This window comes from Dermacentor variabilis, chromosome 1 (genome assembly GCF_050947875.1).
Source record: "Dermacentor variabilis isolate Ectoservices chromosome 1, ASM5094787v1, whole genome shotgun sequence".
Taxonomy (NCBI): domain Eukaryota; kingdom Metazoa; phylum Arthropoda; class Arachnida; order Ixodida; family Ixodidae; genus Dermacentor; species Dermacentor variabilis.
The window spans coordinates 196,814,255-196,837,109 of record NC_134568.1 but is presented as its reverse complement, the minus strand read 5'-3'; the positions used below and the strand labels follow the sequence as shown (position 1 = coordinate 196,837,109).

The 22,855-nt window shown below is 42.4% G+C and overlaps 1 protein-coding gene across 10 annotated transcripts in view; it reads left to right on the top strand.

Annotated features, from left to right (window-relative positions):
• The window catches only part of LOC142590474 (trifunctional nucleotide phosphoesterase protein YfkN), a 102,982-nt gene that overhangs the window by 77,459 nt on the left and 2,668 nt on the right, over positions 1 to 22,855 (top strand). For 5 of the 10 annotated variants that reach the window (XM_075702669.1, XM_075702679.1, XM_075702662.1 and 2 more), the window contains exons 13-14: positions 7,567 to 7,753; positions 21,708 to 21,743. The exons of 1 other annotated variant lie outside the window; for it this stretch is intronic. In XM_075702669.1, the coding sequence (XP_075558784.1) occupies positions 7,567 to 7,753; positions 21,708 to 21,743 (223 nt within the window). Of the gene's footprint in view, positions 1 to 7,566; positions 7,754 to 12,944; positions 13,031 to 13,502; positions 13,665 to 21,707; positions 21,744 to 22,855 lie in introns of those variants that run through there. 4 more of the 10 variants (XM_075702642.1, XM_075702635.1, XM_075702650.1 and 1 more) reach the window with 3 other exon arrangements.

The window sequence follows — 22,855 nt, the reverse complement described above, 5'->3', positions numbered from 1 at the left end:
GTGAGAGAGCCCATGTAAACTATACGTGGCCGGCACATAGTAAGCATGACTTTAGTTACAGAACGAAAAAGAATGCACCTTCATTTTGTTTGTCGGCATGTACCGTTTTCATAATACGTCCCCAGTCAACTTCCACCAGAACGTTGGTTGCCAAGCATGATAATCTTAGAGCACATTTGAACAGAATAACTTCAGTGTGCGTGCACGGAGAAATAGTTGACTTCGTCCACTGACTTGAATATGCACCTTTTATTCATATCCCAGTTTCATCATGGATGCCGAGTTTATTGCCCTGTGCTAACTGAAAACAAAATCTTTTTTACATAAACATGACAAAGCTCATGGTACCATGTGCTTTCTGTTTGTGCTTGCAATCCAAATCCAACGCTTGTCTGCAACCGCAGCAGCAGATTCTACAGAGTTGCCGCGACTGAAGATGTACGTCACATTTGCTTCCAAAAGTTATTTTTGCAGCCGAATACAGCAGAGTGGTAGCTCATTTACTTTAAGTCATCTGACATCATAGCAATATCAGACGGAACACATTAGAATAGCACTAATTTGCAATGGCACCGCTGCCATTCCAAGCTGCCGCTGGGAGAAGTGGCAATTCACACATACCAGTGTGAGGAGGAGTTTGGTGCGGTGCGCTGGCTCAAGGCTATGTTCCTCTGTGCCGATAAAACTGTCTGTATATTGAAACAGTTTGTGTATCTGGAGTATTATTTTCCATAAAATGCAAAGGAAGAGAAAATGTGTACGCATGTAAAAAATTCCAGGACGGAAAGGGTTGAGAGTTTGGGTTGTACATAAGCAGTATTTATCCATGTTACTTTAGGTTCCAAACACAAATTCTCAGTAAAAATATTTTCCTTGGAAATATATATTGTAGCATGCAAAGGGGGCAGTAGAAACACACTAAAACGCCAAATGTGCTTGCAAGCACATCAATTACTCAAGAGTACCTGCCAACACTTCTCTCTATAACGGTTTTTTATGAACATTATTGAAACACTATCCCTACCCTGCGTTTGAGCAGAGGAGGAGGAGGAAATAACTTTATTGTGTGTCCTGCAAGTTGGTGAGGAGGGCCAAAGGCCCTCCCCACTAACTTGCAGTAGGTGATGGCCAGGTGTTCGTGGGTCCTGGCAGCATCCTCAGCCCGCTGGATGGCCCACAGTTGATCCTCGAGGGCGGAGCCTCCCAGTGCGGCCTCCCAGCATGTTTGCTTGAGGCCGCATTCTCGTTATTGTTACATATCCCTCTGCATTCCCATAATATATGCTCCAGAGTGGCTCTGGATTCACATTTGTTGCATTTGTTTGTTTGATATATATTTGGATATATGATGTGTGAGAGCACATGATTCGAATACATCTTATTTTGCAACTGCCGCCATGCGTCAAACTGCTTTTTTGTCAATTTTGGGTGAGGTCGCCGGAATATGCCCCTCTGTAACCTATAGTGTTTTGTGATTGCATTATATCTGGTCATTCTGTCCTCCCACTCCCACTCATCTACCGTCCTGTCACGTCCGGAGGGTGCCGTGCCGTCACTTGCAACCGCGGCTCGGTACGTAAGCCCTGGAGTCGTGTTGTGTGCCGTTTCGTTGTTGCCGTCCTCTGCGAGGGGTGAGCAGGTGTCCATGTCATGTATATCTTTCTTTTGCTATGTTGGCCTCCTGCAAGAAGAATGTGTAGTGCATCTGGGGAGATTCGGCCGTTGGCAAAGTTTCTTACTGCCGTCTGAGGGTCACTATCATGGTTGCGTTAGTCTGAGCTACTGCGAGCGCTATGGCTACTTCTTCCACTGTCTCATTACTTGTGGTGCGTATCGTCATGCACGTCTTAACTGTTTCTCGCTATCAATTACGGCTGCCGTAAACCCCTGTCTGCAATTGTATTGAGCCACGTCTATGAAGACTGCATCCTTGTTGCTGCCAAATTTCTTCTGTATCTGCTTTCCTCTGTTCTCTTGTCTGTCCTTACTGTGTTCTGGGTGCATGTTCTTTGGTAAGGGGGGGTATTACCATTGTTTCCTTCGTCTCTCTTGGGGTGACCACCTTGACACCGTGCTGTGTGTGGTAACCTATGACTAGTCTCTCTAGGATGTGTCTGCCTCCTCTAGTCTTAGAGAGGCGTTCATATTGCGCTGTACGTTGCGCTTCAATGAGCTCGTCTATCGTGTTGTGTAGGCCTAATTATTGCAACTTGTCTGTGCTGGTGCTGATCGGTAGCCCTGTATATTATAAAATTATAAAAACACATTAGGGATAAAAAAATATTTTCCAGCTACAAATTATTAGTTAGTTTTCTTTGTATTATGCCACCCCTACTTGGTTTATGGACTGCAGTATGTTCTAAATAAATAAATAAATAAAAATAAATTTGTAATCATGGCCATCATAATCTGAGCGATAGGAAGAAATGTTTCAATAATTAAATTTACCAATTAAATTTAATCTTTCCAGGGAATGTGTAGCGATTGCAGCATTGAACTGCTTAGTGTTCAAAGCACATCTAGCTACCTGAAATTCGGAGACAAATGCCTGTTTCAGGATAGTTATCCCGAAGCTATGCGGCAAAACACATTGGTATTCTATATACAGTGAAACCTCATTAGGGAGTTTTAGAATAGGGGCCCCAATAGTTTGGGGCCCCAAAGAGCTTTGCAGGTGTTAGCGTTGGGGCACGTAGGAGTGAAGAGTTTTAGAATAGGGTTTGACGTTTGCGGATACCGTCTTGCGCTGACAGCGCCACTACGGCGTCAAAGAAAAACTATTAGAAATAATTAAATAAAATATACGATTTTATGATAGGAATAATAATTTTTACTTGCGTGTATTCGCGTTTAATTACAATTTAGAGGTTATTCTCTGTAAGCAGCAAACAATTAGTTGCGCTTTGTTTTGAGCAAACCAACTTTCCTAGCCTTCACCAGCCAAGCTTAGCCGTGTTAGGCCTACGAGCCATAAAATCCACAAACGAATTCAAAATCAGCGGCGTCTAATGAGTCAATCTTCATAACACACGCTAGTTGAGAGAAAGCGATAACCGCACTCACTTCTCCTTGCTTGCGAACTTCACGCGTTACCGCGAATCGAACCCAGTTTTGTGCTAGGTTAGAGCCGTCGCTTCGATGGGTGCCGCCATGTTTTCCGACGCAAAGTTTTTGGGGCCGCTATTTGGGCTCCCGCTAAATCGGTGAAATAGCGTTCCCAACGCAAAACCCAAACGGATTTTGCGTCTTGTGCATGCGCAGTGGCTTCGACGCTATTTCTTTGGGGCCCCAAAACGTTTGGGGCCCCTATTCTAAAACTCTCTATTAAGCCGTAGTTGGTCGGAGCTCGGAAAAACTATGTACTAAACGGTACTACTGCTTAACCAAAATAGCATGAGATTGCCCACTTACCTGTCAAAAACGGAACTCAGAGAGAGTGCGATGAAAGGGCAAAAACATACAGTATTTATTCCATTTCGTGCAACAAAAGTCTTTTTTTTGTTTCGTGCAGCAGTGGCCTTGCAGCAACGACAGTAGCCTCAAACTCAAAGCTTGCAGCCAGCTTTTCAGCCAGCCCCCTCTTCTCGACAAACACTTACATAGCAGATTCCTTGTTTGCGTTGCATATTCTCTGTGCACGGGCGCGATAGCATTGCAGAAGTTGCGGGGCGCCTTTTTCATTGCGGGGTGCTGTTCTCATTGCGGCGATTGCATTCATGAGGCTGACGTAACGCGCAGCTTCTGCAACTGTCGGGCCTGAATCACCCGTGCTGTCGCTTCCCATGTCGTCCTCATCACTGTCGCTAGGCGACACTTCGGCAACAACAGAGGCAGCGGCGACGAAAAGTCGAACCTCGTAGCCGACATCTCTTCGCGGTCACAGCAGCGCTGCCGAGCAGCTTCTTCGCATTCCAAATGCCTCACACAGTAGTCAACAGTAGATCCATGTTACGTGCCAGCGCAGACTTCGTGTCACGTTCGATAGCACGAACGGTTTCTAATTTTTCTTCTATGCCGAGCACCCAGCATCTTTTTTTTTTTATCCGAACTTCGGCAATAACACGAGTCCTTGCTTGCACGACGCCACAACACCCTCTGGCACGGCACCGAAATGATGTCGATGTGCCTTCATGCAAAAACGCACAGGGCGCTTGGAGGCTGTTCTGTTCTCTGAGGCTTATTGTTCTGCCGGGCCGGCCGATGGAGACGATGTACCACCGTGTTTGCACAATGAAAAGTGGAAACACTACGTATTAACCGATACGTACGCAATAAGCTGGTACGGTTTATGCAGATACAAAACACGTTATGTTCAATGGCTGCTGAGTCGGGGATTTGATTTTACTACTTTTAAAACGAAACTAGTGTTTAAGTGGATATGGTTTAACGAGGTTTTACTGTATAAATTTTCTTAAAGGCCTTCCTTGTGCACTATATGAGACAAATATTTGGAACAGCATTGCATATTGAGGACGAATATAATGAAATTGATGCCAGCTTTGGGATTAATACTAAATATTCATTTTGAATATTGACCAGCTTAAATCTTTCCTTACCTCTGAAGATGTAAAAATGGTCGGTGTTGTTTTGTTTTATTGTTTTACTTCAAGAATGCCGTATTTCAATAAAATTGAATAACTTGAATAACAGAAAGTTGTTTACTCATTGAATTATTGGATGGTAGCAAAGCAGAAGTAATTTCATGCAATGTCTTCGAGAACTTTGTGTGAAATTTAAAGAAGCACCCATGAAGTGCATAAACAGAAAGAATGTCAGCAATATTACTCAGAAGTACTAGGAGTAAAAAGATATAAAATATACAAAATATGTCTTGTCCGTGGTTTTCAACTTCTCTAATGTGGAGCACATTAAAAAGTTAGCATATAGTTTGCAGGGATCGATGGAAAGTTGGAAATCATAGGATTCCCGTGCTATATTGGATAGTAGTCACTTGGTAAATGTGAAGAACATGTATTCTCTTATCGTGCAGCAAGTGTTTGTTTTGACTCCTTGCAGCAAGCTTTCCTTTTTTGCATTCTTGTAGGCTTTTAACATGGTAACTGTCAGGACAGGGAGCATCCACTATCTTCCTTATACATGACCGAACAAGTTCAGTCATCTCCTTGAAAGCATCTTAAATAAGTGCTGTAGACTCCATATGCTCTGTTCAGTATGCTAGTAAAGAATATGGTCGTCCAGTGTGGTAGCCAAGTGGCTATGGCGTTGCACTGCTGAGCTCAAGGTCACAGGTTCAATCCTGTCTGCAGCGGCCACATTCCGATGAGGACGGAATGCAGAAAACACCTGTACATTGGGTGCACCTTAAAGAATCCCAGGTGGTGAAAATTAATCTGGCGCCCCCCCCACTATGGTGTGCCTCATAATCAGATCTTAGTTCTGGTATGTAAAACCCCTGGATTGAAAGAATTAAGATAATTTTGCAGACTGTGTTAAAGCAGTAAGAGATCAATCTGTTACCCAAGCTTCTACAGAGTGTTAGGCTGAAATTGACTGGGTGCTCTCATAGGGGTGAAAACTCCAGACGACGGGAAGCATTTTTCCTAAGTTGTACGCTGTTGACACACGAATAAAAGTGAACCACTGTGGGGAAAAGTCCAACTGTGCTCAATATTACTTTAACACAAGAGTCAGAATGACATGCACTCCAGAGCATGTGTGAAAGTCTGAGGCATCATTAAAGCAGTATAGCTGCCAGATTGCAACTCGGACAACTCATCCATATCTGCAGAGTCGTCGCTGTTGTAATTTAGAACTTTTTTGTACTTGTCAACCAAGGCTCACACTTTGCATATTTTGTATTGTCTGTCTTGGGAATTTGTCAAGCTCTGGAGGCCAATTTCAACAGTATTTCATATTGAAGTGTTATTTTTTGGGGTCCCTCGAATGTGCCAGAAATTGGAAGACGTGACATAAAAATGAAAATGCAGTCTTTCATTCCGACAGTGCATTGTGTTGATTGTAGGAAAATTCCAGTCATTGTTTCGCAGCCCATTGAAAAGCTCTCAATTGAATTTATTGATTCTTTATAACAAAATGAGGATATATTTGAATTGCATCATTGACCACATAACCAATGCTCTAAACAGAAAAGATATGCAAGTAGACTTTAATAAAGGTGTACATAAAACTAAAGTAATGCTTAACAGTCTCGGAAGAGAACAGCAATTTACAATAGGCAGCGAGGCACTGGAAGTTGTAAGGGAATACATCTACTTAGGGCAGGTAGTGACGGCGGACCCGGATCATGAGACGGAAATAATCAGAAGAATAAGAATGGGCTGGGGTGCGTTTGGCAGGCATTCTCAGATCATGAACAGCAGGTTGCCATTATCCCTCAATAGAAAAGTATATAATGGCTGTGTCTTACCAGTACTCACCTACGGGGCAGAAACCTGGAGGCTTACAAAAAGGGTTCTACTCAAATTGAGGACGACGCAACGAGCTATGGAAAGAAGAATGATAGGTGTAACGTTAAGGGATAAGAAAAGAGCAGATTGGGTGAGGGAACAAACGCGAGTTAATGACATCTTAGTTGAAATCAAGAAAAAGAAATGGGCATGGGCAGGACATGTAATGAGGAGGGAAGATAACCGATGGTCATTAAGGGTTACGGACTGGATCCCAAGGGAAGGGAAGCGTAGCAGGGGGCGGCAGAAAGTTAGGTGGGCGGATGAGATTAAGAAGTTTGCAGGCATGGCATGAGCACAATTAGTACATGACCGGGGTTGTTGAAGTGTGGGAGAGGCCTTTGCCCTGCAGTGTGCGTAACCAGGCTGATGATGATGATGATGATGACATACATTTAAGAAATACTGTAGGAAGTTTCTTGTGAATAGCGACATTATGTTTTCATTACTGTAAATTACCTCAAAAAGTGCGCCTTGTTCTCCCTTGTCATGCTCCTCTCAGCTACTGCAATTTTGATACACGGCTGTGAAATTGTCCTTGGTTTCTGTGTCTTGGTTTTTGTGATGTGTCATGGTTGTGAATGACGTTGTTGAACGTGCTGACTGGTAACTGAATTGCTGTGTTCTGTATTTATGTTGCAGACATTATGTTGCGTATGTAAATATTTTGTACCAATTATTTGCTGACTTTATATTCAAGCAGTGACTAGTCCCCCTTTTTAATATTGCCCACTGTCTGAACCTATGATGTCTGTCTGACTGAACTTTGTTGATGTATTTTGGCTGTGTATATTGTGCAAGGGGGCTGGGGCCTGTGTCAGGTGCTCTGTCGCCTTTAGCCTCGGCCCCCTCTTAGACTGTGTCTGAGGAAACAATAAAGAAAGAAAGAAAGAAAGAAAGAATTATGTGCCCCAATACTGTTAACTTGAAAGTGCATTTTGATTCCTTCTATGCTGTTGCCAAAAAAAGTTTCTACTTCAGCTGAAACAGGTTATATGTATTGGAGTAATTGGGTGGATCAGCACACATTGCCAATGCACCTCAGGCACTGTTAAATCAAAACAGTGCAAGCGCAGTACCAGAAAAATGAAAATGGAAGTGGGCACTCAATGTTCTTTTCTCAATAATTTCTCTGAAGGCACAGTCTGGTGCGAACTTGTGAAGACGTCACCACGAAGCCGCCGTTGAAGCGAGGCCTCAGCCTTGATGCATCAGCAAGAAGGGGGTTGTTTCGCCAGCGGCAGACTTCGCTTGAAGACGTTGAGCACGAGACATGCAAAATGGAGCCAAAAGTTGAGAATCGCATAGTCATCTTGACTGAAGAAGTAAGCTCCTTATTCTGTCAGTTTTTATGCTAATGCAGCCAAACTGCCTGCATCCAAATTTTAGATGTCCACTACAGTCATGTTGGCTAGCATGCAGAAAATGAGTAGTGCAATCTTTAAATATGGTCATAGCTCTCGTAGTATAGCCCTCTGGGCTGTTTCCTTTTTTTTTCTTTGAAAATAGTCCTATTAGGGTTATTATAATTACACGAAGGTATTTCGCCCTCGTCAGCAGCAGTCCCTGAGATAGTTATTCTGGCGGCTAGCTTCCCACGCTATGCGTGCCGCCCTCGCACCTGTTTAAGCTTTTTCTAGACGCTAGAGTTATACTAGGTCCGCGCAACCTTGAGCGATCGGAAAGCACGTTTTCCCCTCTTGGCCGGCGGAGAAGGGAGGCTTTGTTTCGGCTGCAGAGTCCTCCCCGTCTCAGTAAGGTGCCTGGTGGTGGTTTCGCGCGGACGATGCCCTCTCGGTGAGCGCTTATTCCCCCTCATCTTTTAAGAGGTTCAATACTTACAAGCATTTGTCTCGCAAACCATATTTATTTCAAGGGAGTTTTCCACATCTCAATAATTTCTCTCGTCGTATTCGAGTGCTGATTGCCGTGTTATAGTTTGTTAACGAAGTTTTCCCTCAAGTCTAAATATTTTAAGGCAGTTTGTCGTGTGCGTATCATGGCCACGCACGCTTATATCGCCTTCCGTTTTTCTGCCACGGTTGCGCTTTAAAACCACGGCGCTGCAATTTTGCTTCAGAGACTTTCCTTTCCTTCCTTCTTCTCAGCCCTTAAACTGGCTCTCTTAACTACTACAAGCAGAGACAAAGCGAAAGCGCGCGCATTAGATCCCATAGATGAGATGAATATTTACAATTATTATTAGGGTTATAATTATATTCGAGTGCTGATTGCTGTGCTATCGTTTGTTAACGAAGCTTTCCCTCATGTCTAAATATTTTAAGGCAGTTTGTCGTGTGCGTATCATAGCCACGCACGCTTATATTGCCTTCCGTTTCTCTACCCCGGGTGCGATTTAAAACCACGGCGCTGCAATTTTGCTTCATAGACTTTCCTTTCCTTCCTTCTTCTCCGCCCTTAAACTGGCTCTCTTAACTACTACACGCAGAGACAAAGCAACAGCGCGTGCATGCGATCCCATAGATGAGATGAATATATATATATATATATATATATATATATATATATATATATAAAATTATCAGTCATAGCTCTTGTAGTATAGCCCTCTGGGCCGTTTCCTTTTTTTTTTCTTCGAAAATAGTCCTATTAGAGTTATTATAATTACACGAAGGTACTTCGCCCTCGTCAGCAGCAGTCCCTGAGATAGTTATTCTGGCGGCTAGCTTCCCACGCTATGCGTGCCGCACTCGCACCTGTTTAAGCTTTTCCTAGACGCTAGAGTTATACTAGGTCCGCGCAAGCTTGAGCGATCGGAAAGCGCGTTTTCCCCTCTTGGCCGGCGGAGAAGGGAGGCTTTGTTCCGGCCGCAGAGTCCTCCCTGTCTCAGTAAAGTGCCTGGTGGTGGTCTCGCGCGGACGATGCCCTCTTGGTGAGCGCTTATTCCCCCTCATCTTTTAAGAGGTTCAATACTTACAAGCATTTGTCTCGCAAACCATATTTATTTCAAGGGAGTTTTCCACGTCTCAATAATTTCTCTCGTCGTATTCGAGTGCTGATTGCCGTGTTATTGTTTGTTAACGAAGTTTTCCCTCAAGTCTAAATATTTTAAGGCAGTTTTCCTAGTCTCTAAAGCCGCTCAAGTTGGCTCTTTTCCTCGGGCGGCCATTTTTCCAAGAAAGTATGCCTTCCAACCACTCGTAATCAGCAAAAAGCGACTATCGCGGACATCAGTCCCTTTCCACGTAAGTATGAGGCTCGGAGCAGGAGCTATGGCGCTTGAAAGTAACCTGGGGCCTGACAAACCAACCGACTGAGCTATCTTTCCGGGCAACATCCAAGGGTCACGAGTTCAAATCACCTCTTATGTTCCTTTTTTTCCCCCCAATTTTTTTTCCGGATCAAGCTACAGAACAGGTATTCGGCTTTAACTCAGGAAGAGGACCTTAGTGTTGAAGCAATGAACGACAATCTCATGGGCGTCATTAAGGAGTGCGCAATAGAAGTCGGTGGTAACGCCGTTAGACAGGAAACCAGTAAGCTATCGCAGGAGACGAAAGATCTGATCAAGAAACGCCAATGTATGAAAGCCTCTAACCCTACAGCTAGAATAGAACTGGCAGAACTTTCTAAGCTAATCAACAAGCGTAAGACTGCGGACATCAGGAACTATAATATGGATAGAATTGAACAGGCTCTCAGGAACGGAGGAAGCCTAAAAACAGTGAAGAAGAAACTAGGAATAGGCAAGAATCAGATGTGTGCATTAAGAGAAAAAGCCGGCAATATCGTTACTAATATGGATGAGATAGTTCAAGTGGCTGAGGAGTTCTATAGAGATTTATACAGTACCAGTGGCACCCACGACGATAGTGGAAGAGAGAATAGCCTAGAGGAATTCGAAATCCCACAGGTAACGCCAGAAGAAGTAAAGAAAGCCTTAGGAGCTATGCAAAGGGGGAAGGCAGCTGGGGAGGATCAGGTAACAGCAGATTTGTTGAAGGATGGTGGTCAGATTGTTCTAGAGAAACTGGCCACCCTGTATACGCCATGCCTCATAACCTCGAGCGTACCGGAATCTTGGAAGAACGCTAACATAATCCTAATCCATAAGAAAGGGGACGCCAAAGACTTGAAAAATTATAGACCGATCAGCATACTGCCCGTTGCCTACAAAGTATTTACTAAGGTAATCGCAAATAGAATCAGGAACACCTTAGACTTCTGTCAACCAAAGGACCAGGCAGGATTCCGTAAAGGCTACTCAACAATAGACCATATTCACACTATCAATCAAGTGATAGAGAAATGTGCAGAATATAACCAACCCTTATATATAGCTTTCATTGATTACGAGAAAGCGTTTGATTCAGTCGAAACCTCAGCAGTCATGGAGGCATTACGGAATCAGGGTGTAGATGAGCCATATGTAAAAATACTGGAAGATATCTATAGCGGCTCCACAGCCACCGTAGTCCTCCACAAAGAAAGCAACAAAATCCCAATAAAGAAAGGCGTCAGTCAGGGAGATACGATCTCTCCAATGCTATTCACAGCATGTTTACAGGAGGTATTCAGAGACCTGGAGTGGGAAGAATTGGGGATAAAAGTTGATGGAGAATACCTTAGCAACTTGCGATTCACTGATGATATTGCCTTGCTTAGTAACTCAGGAGACCAATTGCAATGCATGCTCACTGACCTGGAGAGGCAAAGCAGAAGGGTGGGTCTGAAAATTAATCTGCAGAAAACTAAAGTATTGTTTAACAGTCTCGGAAGAGAACAGCAGTTTACGATAGGTAGCGAGGCACTGGAAGTGGTAAGGGAATACATCTACTTAGGGCAGGTAGTGACCACGGATCCGGATCATGAGACTGAAATAATCAGAAGAATAAGAATGGGCTGGGGTGCATTTGGCAGGCATTCTCAAATCATGAACAGCAGGTTGCCACTATCCCTCAAAAGGAAAGTGTATAAGAGCTGTGTGTTACCAGTACTCACATATAGGGCAGAAACCTGGAGGCTTACGAAAAGGGTTCTGCTGAAATTGAGGACGACGCAACGAGCTATGGAAAGAAGAATGATGGGTGTAACGTTAAGGGATAAGAAAAGAGCAGATTGGGTGAGGGAACAAACGCGAGTTAATGACATCTTAGTTGAAATCAGGAAAAAGAAATGGGCATATGGGCCGGACATGTAATGAGGAGGGAAGATAACCGATGGTCACTGAGGGTTACGGACTGGATTCCAAGGGAAGGGATGCGTAGCAGGGGGCGGCAGAAAGTTAGGTGGGCGGATGACATTAAGACGTTTGCAGGGACAACATGGCCACAATTAGTACATGACCGGGGTAGTTGGAGAAGTATGGGAGAGGCCTTTGCCCTGCAGTGGGCGTAACTAGGCTGATGATGATGATGATGATGATGATGACATTAGAAAATCAACCCCAGATTACATGCTTCAAACATTGACTCATTTTGTGTCACCATGAGAGCTAGAAAAGTATAACCAAAGCAGTGCTGTCATGGTATGGGCATGAAGCCTATGTGGTATGGTGTGATGTCTTTAATGTCGACATCCATCACCTAAGATGGAGCAAGCCATGATAACACAGGACCACATGAATTATTGCTTTCTTCTCTCTGTGTTGGGAGTTTGTTTAAGCATTGATGTGTGGCCACATGAAGTGTGCTGTGATATACATCCATTGCACCAGTTACTGATAGTTAAAAATAACATTTTGGTTCTAACATAATGTGTTTCATTCCTAGAAATGAAGTTACTTGTGCTGTACTGAAACCAGTCTTGTTGTTGCTGATGGTGCTATGCCAAAATGCCTAAGTAGTCTGACGTTGGCGTGCCTCATGTGTGTTTCAGGCCACTGGTTAATCAGTCAGTCCTGGGGAGCACTATTCGCATACACTTCCTTTTAATGGTGTAACTGGGGAGCATGTGCAAGAACACAACTGCCTGTGTGAAAACGTTGACATGTTAGTGCTCCTGTGCCCAAACTGTGTGCAAAAACGTGCCCCTTGTCTTGTAGGCTACAAACTCATCACCATTTGTTGACAATGTCAATTGATCAAACAGACATTGCAAGATTTGGTTGTTGCTTGTCAGTGTACAAGGTTTGCTTCTTTTTGCATGTGTTGAGTACCTTCACAGGCACAAGCAGAAAAGAGGCAGTGGAGGCACCATCATGGCCTTGGGATAGTAAATGGAACAGTGATGCATTTTACTCACTATGTCTGTGCTTTCTTGCAGAGTCTGATAAAGTGCACACAGGACGTGCAGATGTTTCTGTAAATTCAAACTGTAGAGGAAAAAGTATAATCTTTACTGGAAGCATTCTGTGTTAATGAAATAGATCATTAAGTATTAATTTAATTGAACTTTACATATTTGAGGGTTTGACTGTAATGTTTCATTGTCTATCAATGAAACAGTTAGCTATGTGCAATTGTGGAACATGCCACTGCCCAAGTTTCTTTATTCAGATTGGTGTTTCATTGCTTCTTCGCATTTTCCCTCCTTGTGTCTGGTGCAACACTTCAGTGGTTCCGGTCGGGCTCAGTTCCCTGGACCCTGAATTGCGACTATCCACAGTGCAGGTAGACTGGTCTCAACTGTGAACCACCGAGGTGAACTCTAGCTCTGGGCATGATGGCTCTGGCTGAAACTTATCTAGTGCAAGCAGTTTGCCTTCTGCACCAGCATGCAAAGATTCTGATTCATGGGGTGATGCGCTTTCAGTTGTGCATGTAAGAATCCTAACAGTACGTTGCTTGGTAGCTGTTAGTTTTCACTCCAATTTTACTTTATGTTTGGAACTCTTAGTGACCAAATATCTTGCAGCTGTCTCTCTCATTAGGCTGTCTCATAGATGTGGAGCTCTTTTTCTCACCTATCACTCATGGCGTCTCTGTGTGGAGACTTGTTTTTCCTGTTCTTTCAGGCAGTGGTGGCAGGTAAAAAGTAAATAAAACATTAATAAGCACATACATACTGTGAATTAAAAGTAGTACCAAGTACAGCATAGGGATGTGTGCGAATGACCGAAATTGCAAATATGAATTTAATCTTCTTTGCTACTCGATTTGTATTTGATTCCAGAATTCACCATTAGGTTTGTTGGATATTGATTTTTGTTCAAGTACATAATATAGCAATACCAAGAAAAAGACCGATGTAAGTGAGGACTGTTTCAAATGGCTATCCTGATAAACAGTCACTGATGTTGTGCAGAATTCTTCAGCAGATGCATGAAGCGGCTAACTTCTGCGAAAGTAATTTCCAGTCATTCAATAAAGATACCTTGCCTATACAGCCTATGAGAGCGTTGTCTCGGCTTAGACAAAGCAGTTTATTACGTGGCCAGTCTCACCATGCCTGCATTCCTTTATGAAATAATGCACAGTGCTGTAGTATTACACTTATCTCCTTCAGTGAGCTCAACACTTTATGTGAATCTGGTGACATGCTGTTTCTCTGTTTCATTACTTTTTTTCATGGTACAACAAATAACTGAAAGCAGTTTATTACTTACAAGCCATTTAGTTGAGGACTGCATATTCACTTGTAAAGGGCATTACGTGCATATATCAAATAATGTAAATAGTCCTTTCTTTTACCAAAAGGACTCCATGCAGACTATATTTCACTTTGTTTAGAAATGAGAAAATATTTGGCATCCAATTGGATATTCAAAGGTCATTTTTATTGAATGTATTCGTATTGGGTTCGATTAGTAGCTTTCACTATTTGAACACCCTTATTCTTAATTTTAATATGTAACCATGTATGAGTACCTTACTTGCCTGTTTTGCAATGAAACAAAAAGCATAGAATTTGTGGGAATGGAATGGTGGTGCAGACCTTGGTTCACTATTACCGTGACAGATGGTGCCATGGTTCTGTTTCCATAAATTCTACATATCCTGCTTGGCATCGCCATCAGTGATGCATACTTCTGATTTCTTCTGGACAAAACAGACAAGCAAGGCACCCAATACGGTATAATGGATTCACCGTGAAATGCCACTGGTATGCGAAATTTGAGTGTTAACAGGTGAACAGCTTAACCCAAAAAGTCGTGGATATGTGGCACTCCTTATTTGTGCTACATTAAGTACATGCAGAAGCGTGATTTCACAATTGACACATTGTGTCATGAATGTTTGCTTGTTCTTCTGTGCAGATTACTCCTAGTAATGAGTGCCCCTTGCTGTATCATAGTATCTGAAGCTGTTCAGTGGAGCACATATCCTGTTTGAATGAGGACTACACAAAAAAAAAAAAAGAAGAAAAAAAAACATTTGAATTCTTTTCAATTCTTACTACATTTCAGTGCTGTTGAGCATTGTTACTAAAGGTACTGAGCATTCTTGAGGACAAAAAAAATCAGGATTTGGCCGCAATTTGCGTTTATGATACAGTCACAAGTATGGCATAGTATTCATTCTGAGGTGGAATCTAGGAAAAAGCACTAAAGTGAATTCCAGCATGTTTTTTTTTTTTCGTTGCTTTTTTTGTCATGTTAGGATAATTCGTTTTTAAAACTGCATAGATCATCCTGTCACAAGTAGGGTGGGCTAATTTGCTTAGAAACTTGTGAATAATTTTTAATTATCAAAAAGAAAATATTAATACCGATACTGAACTTGATAGCTTGGAGAGCCATCTTTTCTGTGGTGATGCCTGCTGTTCGTGAATGCAAAGAGTGCTGGCACAGCATCGTCCTTCAAGTGCCTATCATAGTTTGGTTTTGTGAGCCTGAAAGCTTCCATCAAGCCCAAATAGGCATAATAAATTTAAGAAACTCAAAGAGGCCATTCAATATCACGTGCTATTCCATTAAGAGAGCTAAAGCAATACCTATGAACCGACATTATGTGTACAACTTTTATGTCTTGATTTATTGTGTGATTATGCAGAAAACAGGTGTGTTCACTGGCACTACTTGGCAGGCACCCACTCCTTGGCAATCGTCGTGTGCTCATGAAATAGGTGCTGATGGCAGCAAGCACAGGGCAGCCAGTAAAAAAAATATACATTTGCGAGTGTCAGACAGGAGCACGTATGACAATTTGAAAAATTCATTTTCAGTGAAATTAACATTCAGTCCTACCGTTAGACATGTATGATCAAAGTGCCAAAGAAAACACATAGTAAAAATATGTGGAGCTCCATTGATCTCGAAAAATCATGAAAGTTGACCTTTAAATGACAGTTTTAAAGCCATATCATGAAAAGTCAACAAAGACACCAAGGAAAACATAGGGGAAATTACTTGTACTTTGCATTACGCATGCGACGCTCTAAGCAATTGCCACCTGCCTTCGCGTAATGCGAAGACATGGGATCATTCCCCACGCGTGGCAAGTTGTTTTTCCATCCACTTTCATTGCCATTAATTTATAATTTCTTTAATTGGTAAGTACAAGTAATTTCTCTTATGTTTTCCTTGGTGTCTTTATTGACTTTTCATGATATGATTAATAAATATGGGGCCCCTCGGTTAACCCCCTTTCTTCTCGTTCTCACATAACGAGGGTCTCAAATCTGGCAACATTGATGCCTTCAGGTAGCACATGTGGGTTTATTCACCAGTTGCCTTCACCCAGAAAGATCACGTACTTGCCTGTGGCAGAAAGGATGTTCCACATCCGCCGCCAAGGTTTGTGAGTGGTGTGGCGCTGGCTAACACTCCCAAGGTTGGTTCTAGTAGTAACACATAAATAACCAAGAAAGTGGATGGGGTAACCGTGCTGCGGTAGCTCAATTGGTTTGAACATCGCATGCGTAATGCAAAGACGTGGGATCGTCCCCACCTGCGGCAAGTTGTTTTTCCATCCATTTTCATTGCCATTAGTTTATCATTTCATTAGTAAGTACAACTAGTATCCCCTATGTTTTCCTTGGTGTCTTTGTTGACTTCTCATGATACGATTAAAAAAAATCGGGCCCCTTGGTTAACCCCCTTCCGTCTAGTTCTGAAGCCAAGTAATAGCAAATATAGAGCAGAAGGGCTTGATGTCAAGTGCACTGGTGTGCAAGGTGGTTGCTGTGCAAAGGCTGGCCATGCACTGTTGTGCTCTCACCTCTCTTCATGTTCTCTTTGGGATCTTTATTTTTTCAGCGTCATCATGGTCTTTTTCACACATCAGGCAACGTGTGGAAAGAGACGGAAAAAAAGAGGTTGATTGTTTGATAGATTGGATTCAAATTACTCAAGCAACACCTGGACTATTTTAGATGCGGGCTTTGGATTACTTGTGAAAAACTTTGGTGCTTAACATGCATGCACCTTAATCAAAGTACACAACCATATTGCGCTTTGAAAAATGTAATTAGGCTGACGAGGTGGCCAGGTATATCAAACCCACAACCTCGTGCTTAGCAAGAGAAAATGCAACAACTGCTGAGCCACTGTGGCATGTTCGAGGGGATCACCTTGTCAAGGCTGGGTGCTTGACATGCCCTCCTTAGTTTTTTAAAGCGAACCTTTCTTTGCCTCTTCCTTCGACTTTCCCCACTGCTGCTGCTGTTGCTGCTGCTGCATGTATACAGATGGCAGTGCGACTAAGAGAGAAAAGGCAACTGGAGAAACTTGTTTTCACCCCACCACGTCGAATGTGCACAATGCCTTCTGGAGCTCCTTGGCTGCCGCCACATTAGCCGATTGACAGCTGTAATTATCCATGACTCCCCTCAGAAGCATTGTAGAAACTGCAGCGCTTCCCTTTCTACTAAAGTGGGAGGCCAGAGGAGACGCAGATAGAACTGTAGAGAGGAGAAGAAGCAGAGGTAGGAGAACAGGCAGTTCCCATATAAGAGAGTGGGGAGGTGACGTGAGAAGGCAAGGAAACCCCACTACTATATGACAGCGGTTGCGGGGAAACAGGATAAGCTTAAGTTCAAGGTACAGTACAGTACGTAGCTGCTATTTCTGAAAAATAAATGCCATGCAAATATGTCAAGCGGGCAATTTACGGAGGGCGTGCAGAAGCAGAACCTCATTAATTAAAGTGCACCGCATGGTCCAGGAGACACTACGGAAGCGGTCGACCATCAAATCAACACTTCTGTGCCCTCCGCTTTAGCTTTGCTGCTATGGCATTGCTAGAGGTCGTGGATTTGATCCCAATCGCGGCAGCCGCATTTCAATGGGGGCGAAATAGAAAAGCGCACATGCACTTAGATTTTGGGACACATTAAAGAACATCATGGTGTCAAAATTAATCCGGAGTCCGTCACTATGGCTTGCCTCATAATCCGAGTGTAGTTTTGGAACATACAGCCCCATGGGCCATAATCCAATTCAAGTTTAATACTTCTGCCACAATGCGATTTGCCATGTGAGGAAATGACAACGCTCAACCCTCTCAGAAGTTATAAAATATGGCGCACAACAACGCCTCAAGCAAACACCTCTCTCTGTGTGTTCTGTGTACTATGCAGGCAAACAGCAGTGGTGCACGCAAGGTAACGTTTAACGTCAACTCACCACTCTCGTTTTAGCCTAAATGTTGAAGAAATCAAGCTTTAGCCGTCAACATCACCGCTAATTATCGTCAATCAAAGCATCCAGCATGGAAAGCTTCGCTTGCATTGATTCCCACAGTGCATGGGATATGCATAAGTTTTTCTGCCTCCATGTATGTTGAATTTTTTTTCTGACATATGCAACCAAGAAACATACAGTGCATTTACACATTGACAAAGTGTTTTGTACTTTCTTGCTTATGTGAGGCACGTCATTACTGTAGCTGGAAGTCTTTAGCCTTTGTTCATCAAGGATTCATAATGTATTTAACTATATTTGTGGTTGATTAAAGTATCTTAAACCTGACAAATTAAGTCCTCACAGGACATTTCACAACTCTTTTCTGTCAGTAACAGTAATCGCTGTGATATTTATTATTGTTATTATTTGTCTTTGCAATCAATCACTTAGATGTGCAAGCCTGATTTCTGTTCCTTTACCAGTAGAGGCAGCATGAGATAGTTACTATTAGGCACTAATGCTTCTGTCATGAGAGGACCCTGCTCTTAAAACAAAGAGTTCATTTTTAATGCGATACCATTGAATACCCTGTGTCGCAGAAAATTTGGTGTCAGCGACGGTGGCGTTGTCCGTTACAGAAAAATCATCCAGAACTACGCAGGCCCTCCGCATGGCGCATAGGAATTACTGAACTAATTGAATGTCTCAAAGTAAAATGGGTCAGAAAATTCGTAAAGTACGACTTCACACAACCTACAGACATAATAGTGTCAGATTGTGATTTGAATATGCGAGAAACATAATTCTGTTGTTGCGGAAACTCAAACACAAACCCCTTTTCCAGCTGCCATTTGAAGCCTGTCTTGAGAGGAGCAGTGCACCCCACTCGATGCCTTGCAACACCATCCAGATGGTGCTTACTTCCACATATCCGCGACGGCCGCTGTGGGGAAAAAAAAAAAAAAAAAAACAAACAAACCAGAAAGTGCACCTTTGTGCATAGTGTTCGCCACCAGCATTTCCGGGAAAACATTACGGTTACATAAGCTACAGTTGCCAGGAAGTGTGAGAAGTAGTCGGGGATCTTTTAATGTTATCACATTCCACTCTTAAAGGCAAAACTTAAGCGTCCTCCAAGCTTTTGAATATGAATTGAAACTATCAGTTCTTATATGTTTTGATGCAATTAATTCAAATACGCATTTATTTTCTTGCAGCGTATTTGGTCCTTAAGTTGAACTCTGTAAGATGTTCTTAGTCCAGAGGTGACTTGCGAGATCTGATAAAGTTATGGGAAAAATGTTGCCCTTCTTCGGTGGAGAGCTTTATATTATGCTGCTTCATCCACTATAGGGCACCTTTAGTATCAGTAATGAGCTGATCTGGAAGTTTTGTTGGCTAGGATATTGGCATTCATTTTCATTTATCAGTAATGAGCTGATATGGAAGTTTTGTTGGCTAGGATAATGGCATTCATTTTAATTTGGCACTTTGTCATGGTATGTTGATGTTTCTGGTTGGTTGAGTTTAATGCATGTATGTGTGAGTATGTCTTTGTGCATGTCTCTCACAGTGCTGGTGTGCTTCTTTGCCTACACATCTGCATGCTGCTTTCTTCATTTAATCCATGCAAACCTGCACTTTGTGCTCCTTTGTTTAGTTGTGAGGCAACAGCGATTTTATTTCAATATGATGCATTCCGCATTCCTGATTCATCTGTCAAAATTTATTGGAAGGTGCCATAGGACAAGACAAGCCAAGGGCTTCAGAACACTTGAAGACGATTAAGCAGCAATTGTTAATCTTTTAACAAATATTTACCACATTTGCTTCGATTCTCTTTGAAAGGTGTGCAGAGCATTCATCATACCCTACAGACTGCTGTATCTACAGGCTGCTGTTGTATCTGTTGAACCACTCTTAAGTTTGGCTACAGCCATTGGCTTCATTCCCAGATGCTTGTTTTAGTATTCATAGGGTCTCTACCTGTGTCTTTCACAATCAGAAAAAAACAACTTTACACATACTATTTTTCATGCACCATTGTCATGCACCATGCACCATTGTCAGTGTGAAACGGCATCAAAATATCATTACAAGATCACACATTTTAAATTAAACTGTAACAAAATTTCACTTTGGCTAAATTGATATAATAAATAAGCAGTATATACTACTGAAGCAATCTTAGCAAAGCTGAAGGGCTAGCAATTGTCTAATTTTGTTATTAGCAGCTTGTAAATAGCACCTGAGTAGATGACGCATGCACGTAATGGTAAGTGGATATGACGCATGTCGCTTCCACAATTTTTCAGTGTGTGTGACCATGCCGAAGAGCCATGCATTTTGAGTCTCGCATTACTTCCAGCGAGTGGTAATGGCAGCATTTTTTTCAGTTTCAGTATTAAGACTGTCTGCTTTTGCGAGCCTTTTGTGATGCATTCACTCATATTTACAGCATAAGATTTTTGCACTAAGGTTGCTCCAAGCTGTCTGAAACTAAGCTCCTTAGTGGCCCAACATTTCATTGCAGTTGGCCTGTAATATGGATATGAAGAAATTTATTAAAAGCATCCCGAGAGTTGGCCTGTAATGAAATTATCCTCACCAACAAAAACTTCTAGATTAGCTCATCACTGATAATACAGGCTCTATCTGTCAGCAGAGCAGTGTACTACTCTGTCAAGGCAGGGTAACATGCTTGTGGGAACTTTTGGATCATTCCTCATAGCTGCTCAGGCTGTAAAGTGTGAAAAATGTTGGCATACCAGAATTTTGTGGAATTTACTGCGTGTATAATAGAGGAATAGTGAAAGCTCTGACCAATTTGGTCCAAAGCTACAGAAGATGAAAGTTCTGTAAGTGGAATGTCTTCTAATTATTTAAATGATTCCTTGTTTTAAAAACTTTCCTTAATAATCATGAACATATTTTTGTCTTATTCCACTCTCAAGAGCTTATGCACACACAAAAAAAAAAGTTGCAGTTTTGCTTAAAAGGCGAAGCATTGATTGCGATAGCAAAATAGTGGACAGCTATATGAAGTAAGGACAGCAGTTTTATTAGCTGTATAAACTTGTAAACATAGGCATACTAACTAAATTAACAAGCATGCTGTCGTGCACACAAGGAAGCATGAAAACATCTCACTCAATGACTGCAAAAACTTGCTGCCAAAAGGCTGGAGTGAGGAAGCATGGCTGCAGCCGTAAGCGAATTGACCTTCGTGCTGCATCTCGTATCAACGCGAACTAATGTGCACCAGACTTTGTCCCTGGTGCAGATGGCTTTCAAATACAGCAGCCCAAGCGGCCAGAACCTCCCCTCCCTCTCACTCTTCCCCAAACCTTGCGCGCAATGGAAGACAGCGCGCTTCCTCCGTTTCCCTCCCTCGCATGCGCGGGAATGAGCCGCGATCGCTGACTCACCCTCGCAAGCTTTCACTCGCTCATACAGCATACGGTGCACTTGGACTTTATACGGAAACTCACGGCAACGTCGACGGCAGAAATGCACCTGGAGTGTCCATATAATTGCTATCGCAATAAAAAATTATGAATGATAGTGGCATCAATAGTATAACTGGAGAAATTGCTTTTCTAAGGTTCAGCATATAAATGGTGTAAATGTTATTGAAACCAATCTTTAAATAAAGGAAGAACTTAAGAGCAGGGTCCCTCCTTGCAGGTTGGTAGTTGAGTTAATCCCAAAACATAAAATATAGCAGTAGCTAAAGCCAAGATGTGCAAAAAAAAGGTGTTTCTCTTGTTGAATGTCTGACTACTTGAAAAGTGTTTTACTGTCTTTGGCAGGACCAGAACATGCAGTGTCATGCAATGCATGGCAAGGTACGCCTGTGCTCAGCCAGAAAAGAGCATTTTTACAAGCCTTACTTGATTGTTATGGTGCATAATAAATCATGAAGCTTCAGTAAGGCAAACTTTAGTTTACAACACTTCTCTTGCTCAGAATGTTGACAAGAGAAGCACTAATTCGATGGCACTTACGCCCAATATTTTGCCATAAATTTTTTTATCAGAACTGTGGTCCAAGTTTTTGCCCCCTATTTGGGGAAAGCCTTGAAGTCACCTTTTGCTGCCAGACAAGTGTCACCACCCTTGTCTCAGGCCATGAAGTAAATAGATGAATGCACTTGACTCATAAAGAAGCACAACTTGCAAATTCAGTTCAACAGCAGCAGAAGCTTCTCATGATGGTGTCACCAGTGTCATGCATTATCCTGAGAGCATAAAAGTGCAACTGTATGAAATGTCTGCATCCGACTATGAGAATTTGTTTGACAGTCTTATTACTGATTAGATGCATTTGTAAACAAAATTTTTATAACAGCACAGGGTACACCGATTTTTTTTTTCTTTTGCCTGGCTGCAGTTTTTCTAGTTGCTGTCTTAACCCTGTAATGCCCAATGTATCATATATGCGAAGCTGAGTTTGATGCCTCAAGATGCTGATTGAAGTGCAGGAAACTTAATCCAGAGCCCATAGTTGCGTTTCTAATATGCTGGAGTGTAGTGGCTATGGTGTTGGGCTGCTAAGCACGAGATCGTGGGATTGAATCCCGACCACGGCAGCCACATTTAGATGGGGGCGAAATATTAAAACACCAGTGTACTTGGATTTAGGTGCACATTAAAGAACCCCAGGTGGTCCAAATTACCGGAGTCTCCCACTACGGCGTGCCTCATAATCAAATCATGGTTTTGACACTTAAAACCCCAGAATTAAATTTTCTTTTTCAAAACTGGAGTGAAGTTTCAGCTGTGGACAGTGTAACAAACCATTTGCTAATTAGTACAGTAATTAAGTTGTAACTGAAAAAACATTTTTTTTCTACTAATGTACTCTCCATGGCCAGAAATAAATGTCAGCAATTTGTTCCAATTTTCCTTCATATGGAACTGGGTTTGGACATTACAGGGTTAAATTTTTGCATGTACTG